The following is an 11,194-nucleotide window of genomic DNA, read 5'->3' as shown; positions in this document are numbered from 1 at the left end:
ACTGCGCTAGTAAAGAATCCCGCATACCATGCCTTTAGCACCCCAAAAAGGAATTCCCGTCCTACTCTGTCGAATGCCTTTTCGGCATCGAAACTTATTAGCATTGCTGGGTGTTCTCCATCTTTACTCTTTCAATGCTGCCCAAATCCTTCGCATGTTTTTCGCTATCACCCTAACCACATGTGAACCCCACCTGCGGTTCCATCACCATGCAGGGAGGAACCGTGATAACCTATTTGCCAGTATTTTGGCCAGCATTTTTGTTTCTACATTTAGTAGCGATATTGGCCTGTAGGATTCAGGGCAATCCCTTGGTTTACCAGGCTTTGGCAATACGGTAATTTGGGCCCTGTTTGAATGTGCCGGTAAACAACCTCTCTGTATGGATGTATTGAATACCTTTGTGAGTACCGGGTTTATTTCCGCGCCTAACAACTTTGTAGAACTCAGACCGCATTCCATCTGGTCCTGGTGCTTTATTCAATTTGCTCTGTTTAACCACCCATTCAATCTCCTCTGCCATCACTGGAGCATTTAAAATTTCCAAATCTCCTTCCGAGACCTGTGGCAGCTCAATACTATCTAAATACGTGCTACTGGGTGTAACTAAGTCTTCTTGCCGTGAATATAACTTTTAAAGAACGCAGCTAGCACAGCGTTGATCTCATGGTCTTTAGGGGTCCGTTTGCCTCCCTCATCTCTCATGGGTTAAAATTTTTGTAGCTCCCGTTTTCGGTTAACTAATTAGCCATTAGCCTCCCACTGTTATTCGCATACCTATAGAGTTGGTATCTATAATAGGGTATTTGATTTCTGTATTCTCTCCTGTAGGAGTTCATTAAGGCCTGCTGCGCTTCTAATAATTGTGTTTTAATAGCCGTGAATGCCTTCGGCCGTATTGTCTCCTCAGCGATGTCACTTGCTTTTCTAACCTGGCCACCTCCCCGTCTCTGACCGTTCTTTTGAAAGCTACATAAGATATAATTTCTCCTCTTAGGACCCGCCTTTGGCAGACTCCCAGAAAAGGAATGGGATCCTCCCCATGTTGCATGTTATTATCTCGATAGTCCCACCCCCGGCCAACTTCTCGCATCAAATAGGGCAGGAAGTGGCTATCTCTATAGCAGAAAAGCTGAAAACGCCAGGACCCTAATGGAGGCCTTCCTCTCCTCCCCCTCAAACACACCTTCACCCATGCATGGTCGAGATCATGATAGGTCCAATATGAGCCCCCTCCACCCTGGTCAGTAGTTCAGGTGATAACAGTGATATAATCTATTCTAGACATGGTGGAGTGGACCCTGGACAGATGCGTAAAGTCTCTCTCCCTGGATGGCAGAGTTCTCCACACATCCACTATGTCGAGGGTAGTACAATAAGCGGGCCACGCCCTCTCTGTTCTAGCAAGTTCCCTTCCCGTCGGTGCAGATCTATCTAATTCGGGATCTATTACTTCATTCATGTCTCCTCCTATCAAAATTGGCATGTCCCCCAGTGTCCGTATTTTCCTTATGAGTGTGGGGAGTGAAAACGTGTTGTCAATTTTATTTGGTGCGTATATATTTCCTAGGCAGCAATGGTTGCCGTCTAAATTATGACTGATGCCAGGACAGTCTCCCCTCCCGGATCGGTCAATACTTTCTTAATCTCTACATTGAGCCCTTTCCTAATCAACGTAATTACTCCACCCTTCTTTCCAACTGCTGGGGCATCAATCCATTCTCCTACCCACCACCTCTTCAGTTTGGCATGTTCTTCCCTAGGGAGATGTGTCTCTTGCAAAATGCTATAGATACTTTCCTATCATTCAAGGCTTTCAGGATTTTTTGTCTCGTAACCGGGGAATGTATGCCCCCCACATTCCATGGTGATCACTTGTAATGTACTCATGTTACCCCTGATTCAGTGTTAACATTCTATATTCTAACATGTTGTTGCAAAAACTTCATAATCACGCCCGGAGAGTGTCCCAGCCTCCACTCCCCAAGCAATGTCGTCCTCATGCTCCTACCCGGGAAAACTTCCTGCCAGCCAAGCCATACCACCACATTTAAGTCCACATCCAATAACAGATCTTAGTTCCCTCCCCCCTCCCCTTAGACATCTCTCCCCCCCCCTACTTCCAACTTTACCCTCCCGCAGCCCTCCCCCTCCCCCCTCCCCCGCCCCCCTCTACCCGTGCTTGATGCCTCGAGGCTATCTTCCGGTGTTACCACAGGCTAGAGCGCCTCCTTCAGATCAAGTCCTGACTAGAGCCATTTTCCACCTGCTGCTTATAGCGACATCTCTTTCAGGATCTCCGCAGTATTGGTTTTTGAGTCCTGTCATAGATTTATAAGTCTAGTCTGATAACTTCTTATATATGTTCCATTTCTCCCATACGTATTATCTGTCTGTTTCCCTCTCGCTTTAATTGTGCTGTCCCATATTCCAACCAAGTAATTAATACAAACCATAAACATCGTTGCTGTAACCGGCAACATCCATATATAGTCTTTGTTATTAGGCTTTCCCAGATTCATTTCCTTACCGATCTTCAGCCGTCTGTCTTGTGCCAGCATCTTGTCCACGTATATGTTTGCTTCTTCACGCTTTCAAAGAAAAGTGTTCTGGCCATTATCCGTATCTTAGCTTGGCAGGATACAGCAGGCTAAATCTGTATTTAATCCAAAAGCTTAGGGCACAGCGGAGCAAAGCTTTTTCTTGCCGCCGACACTGCAGAGGAGTAGTCCTGAAAACACAGGATGCGCTTCCCCTGGTAATGCCAAATTTTTGCCCGCTCGTATCGCTTGCAAAATCAGAGCCTTGTGCGCATAGTTTAGAATTCGGAAGATGATCACTCTGGGCTTGCCCAGGCCTTCTCTTTTTTGCCCGAGCCGGTGTGCTCTTTCCCATGGAGAGAAAGAAGTGAGCTCCGCATTTTCCAAGGTCTCGGGAAGCCAATTTTTTCCAGGAAGGAGCACAAATCCGCTCAGGAAGAATCTCTGGTAGCCCCAACGAGGCGGAGGGGTTTATTTCTCCGAGATCTATTCTCTAGATCTTCCAGCTTTGCCTCCACCTCCTTGAGGCGTGTTTGTACACGCTCAGATCCTCTTGTGACTTTTAAAATGTCCTCCTCCGCTTGGCCCACTCTCTGTTGTACTGCCTGCACTCCGTTATCATCTTGGTATGTCTCCATCCAGGCCTTCTAACTTTCCAAGATGAGTTGCAGCTTCACGCCGACCGCCTGTTCGACCGCCGTCCTCACCTCCTCCGTTATCTCCGCCGCCCAGAGAGAACCCGGCGACGGCGGCGGCGAGATCTTGTCCGCCATTTGGTTTTCGGCAGTCCGGGGTTTTGTCTTTTGCGTCTTGGCTGGGCCGTTTTCGAGTGCCATCCGCTTTACCCTGTGCTCCGCTACGCTCCTGGGCTATCCTCTAAGAGGCTCGATGGAAGTGCTTTCCGTGTACGGCGGGAAACGGGGCAATTCGCGTGCAGATTAACTGAGGCGCTCTTGAGCAGTGGTCTCTGCGTCCTCACACGCTCCATGCCCTCCGCCGGAAGTCGAATGAGACAGTTTAAATGTAACTTACCTTGAGCTATTACTGAAAGGTGTGAGCTAAATCCAATTAAAATAAATAAATACATAAAGAAAACAAACTGAATGACTTTGGTTCAAGCCTTTCTAACCCTCAACTACATATACACTTCTGAAACAATTCAATTATATTGAAGAGGAGTCAAGAGGCAAAATACCATATCTTAATTTAAACTTGACCAGATGCAAATCTACTATAAAGACTGAGCACACATCACAGTGGCAGAGGCGACGGCGAATTTTGTGTGGGGCATCAGCCTAAACTGGGAAAGCATGAAATTCTTACTGCCCCCCTTGCCTCCCCTCACCAAAGGCAAATATAATTCCTAAACTGCTGAGGGATCGGGGACCCCAAGTCCTGACAGCTGAAGACCTCTCCAATAGTACAAGAAGTTATTTATTTATTAGGAGCTATTTACCACATTTTGGAAGGAATGCACTCAGGCGAGTGGTAACAGCAAGATGGTTTTCCCCCAGCCGTAGTGCATCCATGCTGCACAAAAACTAAGAATGATTGGGGGTAGGTGCTGGCAGCGGCTCGCAGGCACTGCCGAGGGTGGGGAAAATATGACAAATAGATGCTTATTAAACATTTTTGGATGGAGTCCTTTTCCTGCCTGTGGGCTCTATTGCTTAGTCTCCTATCTGAGACTGATATTCTCTAGTTCGAGTTCTGAGGGTCCTGAAGCTGGCCCCCCCCTTCTCTTTCAAACAGGGGGGAAATTCGTTAGTGACTAGACTAGAACATGCAGAACAATTATATTCATTTTTCCCCTTGTTAAATTCTTGGATTTATAATCCTGAATCCTTATGTGAAACAGATTCATACAATAGTACCACAATTTGGTAATTGTCACATGTTTCTTTGCTTAGGTTTCCATCACAGCCCTTCTCTTCGACAGCATTGGATTTCTCCTGTGCGACGTAAGTTTGTCCTTTCAACGTACTGCGGTTTTGGGCTCAAATCATTTCAGGGAAAGAGGACTTGGACGGAAGCAGTTTTTTAAATTTGTTTGTGTGAAGGTGCTGTGCCAAGCATATTTGATGCTTTTCCATCTTAGTTCGAACAGTCCAAAAGACCCGAAAACCTCCAAAATTTGATCATTTAATACACCATCCAATTCAAATCCTGATAACGAAATACATTTGCCACTTCCTGAACTGGCCACTTCAAGAGCAGTTCTGTTAAATAATTCAGTTACAATCCCAATCATCTAACACACCACCCACCCATTCCAAAGCCTGACAACGAAATACACTTGCCACTTCCTGAACCTGCCACTACAGATGCAGAAAAACTACAAGAGTGGAACGACAGCAGTATCCTACAGGGAGTTCAAGAAAAGAAGAAGAGTGGGAAAGATTCAGGCTCTTCAAAAACAGACAAAGACGCTGAAGATGAATCACAAATTTAAGAAAGATGACAACACGGTACAGTGTTTTGGGCACTGAAAGTGCATTCTTTGGGAATCTACAGAAATGCAAATAAAAATGAAAACATATTGTAACATATGGAATGTGTATAAAAAAAGATAAAAACAGAAGCATTATCTGAGTTATCTGATATGTAACCCTATTCCTTCCCTCCCATGCTATCCCATGGGTACAGATTTGAAACTAATTCAATCAGAAGGTCTGGCTCTTATGACCTTCTGAGTTCAATAAACTCATCCACTTCCTCCCCAACCCAGATCCTCCCTCACCCCACTGTAAGTTGAAACTACTGAATTGGATTGCCTCAGGAAGTGCACAGGTGCTCAGATTTTGTTCAAAGAGTATTAAGAGGTAGACTACATCCTCTGGGACTGAGAGTTTGTATATATGGGTCCCACAACCACCAAAAACAATTTACCAACCTCTCTAGCCTCCCATGTAACTGCGCACGACAATTTAATAGAATAATTAGCCAATTAGTACCAACAATTGGCTTTTTAACATACATATTGGCACTAATTAGATTTAATTGGGGCTAAAGTGCATAAATTTAGATGCAGGATCTGCGTCTAAATTTACATGCAGTCCAAAACAGAGGACAAAGAAAACAGGGAGGCAAAGAAATGGGAGGATCATGGGGCATTTCAGGCAGAAACGGGGGGTATGGTTTTGAGTACTTGTGTAACTACAGAATATGGGTGGTCCGCATGTAATTTAAGTGCGGGCATTTGCACCACGTTTTCACTAGTGCAAATGGCAGTGCCTAAATGTACACGTGACCTCTCTGCTTAAGTGTTATTCTATAAACCTCACCAAACATTAGGCACAGCTTATAGAATACTGCTTACATGGCTAGTTTTTGGTGCTGAATTTTTAGGCACCATATATAGAATCTAGCCCCTTATTTATAAGGTGTACTGGGTAGTATGGTTTCTGGGGGCATGTTATATCAATAATACATGAAATAAGTGAAAAGTTAGCACTTCAAGATTATTTTAATAAATCACTATGAATGAATAAGGACTGTCACTCTAGTGGTGGATCCCTGTAATTGGGCCAGAATGTATACAGTCTAACAGTTTGGGTAAGAGATGTAATGACAGTGGTGTAAATTCTAATGATAGGGCAAAATATTTCATAATGAATGGATAAAATATATAAGAATGGCTATGAAAGCTCATGGTGACTGGATAAAGAATAAACTATACATATCAAAAGTAAGCTCATGGTGCCAAATCTCAGCCCTGAATCCAATTGAGATGGAAAGCAGGAAGAAACCGCCAAGTGAAGAAATAATTAAGGAGCCACAGAAGGAATACTGAGTGTATTTTTTCACAGCCCTCATTCTGCCAGACTGCTGCTCTTTTAGTCCAAGATGGTGGGGCAGAGTATAGGGAGGATATTAAAGAGTGTGGAGCGTGCCCTAGGAAGACATGAAAGAGTTAAGGTAGAATCTACCTCAGCAACTTGTGTGAGTCAGCAGCTAGGAGCAAAGCTGCAGCCTGCATGAGTAAGGGGGGACTTGGAGTCAGAGCAGAGGCTGCAAGGAGGATGAGTATTCTCACTAGGAGGCCTAGAGCCAGTAGCCAACAGCTATTTTTATTTTATATTATTTACATTTGCTATACTGCTTTGCTAACTTGCAGATCATAGCAGTTTGCAATCTAAAATCAGCAAAGAGGGGAAGGAACCACATAATCTGACAGGAAAGAGTAATCATACACTAGCTCAATTCTCCCTCTTAAAAACTGCTCCCCTTTGTAGAAACAGCTACCATATCATGTGTGTGTTATGATTGGGGTCTGAACCCCTCTCAAACTTACCTCTTTCCTGGGGGTCAGCTCTTAGCTGGCTTCTGTTTCTTTTCTCTGTCCTTTCTGAGCTGGCTCTGTCTCTCTGTGCTGGCAGCTTCCAGCAGCATGGCTCTAATTGTTTCACTATACTGCACCTGTGTGTGTTTGCCTGAGTTGCTCTACCTCTCTTTGGGTGTACTGGCTTCAAGTGCTTCACAGTGTTGCATTGGGGTGGGTTGGGCCTCTCTGGGTCAGTGTGCTTTTGCCTAGGTCTAGGGAGTGTGACATCATCAGGGAGGGCCTTGATAAGGAAGTGGTGTTGTTTCCTTCAGGGCCTTTGCAACAGTGGTGTTTGCTTTAGGCAGGGTGGTGCAGTGTGCACTTCTGACTTTGTGTCTAGTTTCCCTGCTTGCTTTTGCTAAGGGCCAAGTTAGTGTTAGTGCGTGTGCACTGGTGACTGTGTGTTTAGCTTTCCTGCTTTTCCCTTATGGTTCCCCTGCTTTTCCCTCTTGGTTTTGGAAGCATTGCTATGTGTAGGGCTTTGGAAGCTCTGTTGCTGATAGAAGTACTTCAGGGTTTGGTGTTGTTAGGACACTGCAGAGTTTGCTGTTAGAAGTACTTCTGTGTTTGTGCTATTGGGAGCATTGCAGTCTTTGCTGTTGGTGTTTGGTGATTTAGAATCACTTTTGGCTTATGTGTTAGCTTCCCTTCTTTTTCCTTGTGGCTCCCCTGTCTTCCCTTTTAGTGCTAGGAGCTCTTCTGGTTGCTTGCCAGAGTAGTGCTTGGGAAGCACCTTGTTAGTTGTATCTAGCTTGCTAGAGCAGTGCTTAGGTAGCTTGTTAGTTTGTGTTTAGCTTAGTAGTGTAGAGCTCTGCTTGTAGCTTGGTGCTTAGTAGCACCTGTGTTAGCTTGTGTATTTAGTTCCCTGCTCTGTTAGTTTAGGGCTTAGGAAGTCCCTTTCTTGAGCAGGGCTTAGGAGCTCCTGTTTAGTATAGGGCTTAGGAAGTCCTTTGTCAGTTTACTGTTAGGAACACTCCTGCTGGTTTAGGGCTTGGGAGCACGTAGATCAGTTTAGGGTTAGGAGCACTTATGTTTCCAGTCCTGGTCCCTATGTCATCCGGTATCCAGTAAGTCCTGTCGGCTACTCGAACCCAGGAGCTCAACTCCTGGGGGGCGTAGTAGCTAAACGCAGGTGAAGCTGTGCGGACCAGTCCCAGTGTGCTCCGGTCCGGTGTGTTCCAGTCTGGTGCGCTCCAGTCCAGTGTGTTTCCGGTCCGGTGTGTGTTCCAGTCCTGTGTCCTCCAGTCCGGGGGATTCCAGTCCATGTGTTCCGTTCGCTGGGCAGTGCCTGCAGTCCCTACCATTGTGCTTGCCCAGTGTTGGTTGGTGGGTTTTGCCTGCTGCTGTCGCTCCTCGGCAGCAGCCCAAGGGCTCACGTTTGCTCCAGAGCCCGGCCCCGCGGGCTCTGAACCTGAGAACCTGACAGTGTGTAAGCCCCCAAAGTACAATTGTAGGGTGAATTCTATATAGGTCACCCAAAACTGCATGCAAACTAATTGGCTTAATTGGTTTTAACAAAAAATATTTGGTGTTAACAAGCACTTAATTGGCATAATTTGGAACAGACCTGTCCTACCCCTATTCTATAACATGCGCATGTACTCATCTCATGCACCTCCAAAGGGGTGTAGCCAAAGGAGGGTCATGGGCGGGTTAGGAGCATTCCTATGATTTAGATGTGCAGTAATAGAATACTGTCATTTCCACATCTTACTGCCGGTAGTTGGGCACGAGAATGGATCATCCTGGTGCCTAACTTTGGCTGCCTTTTACAGAAGTCCCCCCTGTGTTACTAATAACTTGGGGCTCATTTTAAAGCACTTAGACTTACAAAGTTCCATAGGTTATTCACGGTACTTTGTAAGTCTAAGTGTTTTGAAAATACACCTTAAGGGCCTTATTCTATAAAGGTTACACTCCTAAATTATGAACGCAATCTATGCTCCTAAATTTATGCTCCTAATTTAGGGCCTATTACATTCATAGGGGTCCTTTTACTAAGCTGCGGTAAAAGGTGGCCTGCGGTAGTGTGGTTGTGTGTTTTGGGTACTTGCTGGGCCACTTTTTACCGTGGCTGGGAAAAAGGGTTTTTTTTAATGGGCTGGGAAATGGGTGGGCACTGAAATTAAAACTAGCATGCGCCTATTTACTGCCTGAGCCCTTACCGCTAACCCATTGACTTAGCAATAAAGGTTCACATGCTACCCATGTGGTAACCATGCAGCGTACGTCAAACTGCTAATTACCACTGGGAATGCCCTCCTGCGGTAGAAAATAGAAAATTTTGTACCGTGACACATGCCAAACTCAGAATTACCACCAGGTGCATGCACTAGCCTGGAGGTAGTGCCGATTAGCCCTCCCACATCTTAGTAAAAGGGCCCCTAAGTGTATGCATTGGGAGAAAGGAGATGCTGCATGCTTATTGTAATGCATTTTATTTTCATCACATAGAAATCATAAACCAGGACTTAGCAAAGTTTTCAGTGGAAAAGAGCAGAAGAGTTTTACATTTAGGATTGCTGTTTTAATTCAGGACTGTTATCAGATCATTTATAAGTAAGCAGAGGTGAACACAGCTACTGATTTTTGCATTGTCCTCCACCAATCCTGCTTTCCAGTTCTGTCTGGGGTTAGCATGGCAGACAGAAGTTTCAGCAGTCTCTTAACCAACATAAGCAGTCACTTCACAGGTTTCCTTGGGGTCATCCTTCTTCACCACAGTGTAAGAGCAGGAATTCTCATCAAAGAAAGCTTCACAGTTATCCTCATCATATCCTACTGGAGTAGCAAAGCTATCAAAGAACAGAGAAAATAAAATTGTCAGAACATGAAAAATAGTGTACAAGGACTTATATATATATATATATATATCAGGATCAGATTCCCATAAAGGAGGGTTGAACCCAATTTATAACTGATCTGGAAATGTGAATGACGAGTAAGGTGATTAAATTTGAAGATGACACAAAATTAATTTCAAGTGGTTAAACAGCATGCTGACTGTGAGAAATTGCAGGAGGACCTTAAGAAATTGGAAGACAGGGCATTTAAATGCAGATGAAATTTAATGTGGACAAAAGAAAAGTGCTGCAGATTGGGAAGAATAATCTAAATCATAATTACTTGATGCTAGGTTGAACATTAGGAGTTATCATCCAAGAAAAAGATCTAGGTGTTATCATGGTTAATATGTTAATATGTTCTGCTTAGGGTGTGGCAGATGTCAAAAAAACAATATTGTGAATTATTAGACAAGGGATAGAAAATAAGACAAAGAATATCGTAATGCCTCTGTATCACTCTGGGCCCTTTTACTAAGCCACGGTAAGGCCTAATGCGCGGGTAGCATGTGCCAAATCGACACTACCAACGGGATAGCGCAGGTGCCTGGCGGTAATTCTGAAGTTGGCACACACTGTTTCCCATGGTGGAAAACAATTTTCTATGTTCTACCGTGGGGGGCATTCCCGGCGGTAATCGGCAGTGTGGTCACATTGGTGCACTGCCTGATTATCGCACGAGTACCATGTGAGCCCTTTCTGCTAAGTAAATACTACTACTACTACAAATCATTTCTATAGCGCTACCAATCGTACGCAGCGCTTCACAATTGAACATGAAGAAAAGACAGTCCCTGCTCAAAAGAGCTTACAATCTAAATCAGGACAGACAGACAGTACAAATAAGGGATAAGGGTAGGACAGACAGATAGGACACATAGGGAAAGGGACTATTGAAGAGAGGAAGACAAGATAAAGCTTACAAGCAAGTGACAAGTTAGGAGTCAAAAGCAGCATCAAACAGGTAGGCCTTTAGCCCGGATTTGAAGGCGGCCAGGGATGGAGCTTGACGTAATGGCTCAGGAAGTCTATTCCAGGCATAAGGTGCGGCGAGATAAAAGGAACGGAGTCTGGAGTTAGGTGGTGTTAAGGGCTCAGGCAGTAACTAGCCACACGCTACTTTTAATATTAGCGCACAGTAATTTACTGCCCTATTTAAAAAAAAGGCTTTTTCGCAGCCGCGGTAAAAAAATGGCCCAGAACGTGCCAATTTCACATGCCCAAACTAGTGAAGGCCACTTTTTTACCACAGCTTAGTAAAAGGGCCCCTTTGTGATGTGACCCTACCTTGAGTATTGTGTGCAATTCTGGTCACTACATCTCAAAAAAGATGTAGCAGAATTAGAAAAGGTTCAAAGAAGGGTAACCAAAATAATTAAGAGGATGGGGACGACTCTGATATGAGAAAAATCTTAAGAAGTTAGGGCCTTTGAGAGATAGCTGAGCCTGAGGGGGAATATGATAGAGGTCTATAGAATCCTGAGTGG

The 11,194-nt window shown here is 44.6% G+C and overlaps 1 protein-coding gene across 1 annotated transcript in view; it reads right to left on the bottom strand.

The window, feature by feature from the left end:
* Window positions 1–9,289: 9,289 nt before the first annotated feature.
* The window catches only part of LOC115471198 (beta-microseminoprotein A1-like), a 53,440-nt gene continuing 51,535 nt past the window's right edge, over window positions 9,290–11,194 (bottom strand). Inside the window, exon 4 of the mRNA XM_030204899.1 lies at window positions 9,290–9,659. Within this exon, the coding sequence (XP_030060759.1) occupies window positions 9,530–9,659 (130 nt within the window). The 3' untranslated portion in view covers window positions 9,290–9,529. The remainder of the gene's footprint in view (window positions 9,660–11,194) is intronic.

This window comes from Microcaecilia unicolor, chromosome 5 (assembly GCF_901765095.1).
Source record: "Microcaecilia unicolor chromosome 5, aMicUni1.1, whole genome shotgun sequence".
Classification (NCBI taxonomy): domain Eukaryota; kingdom Metazoa; phylum Chordata; class Amphibia; order Gymnophiona; family Siphonopidae; genus Microcaecilia; species Microcaecilia unicolor.
Note: the sequence above shows the minus strand (reverse complement) of the source record. Positions and strands in the feature narration are given on the sequence as shown.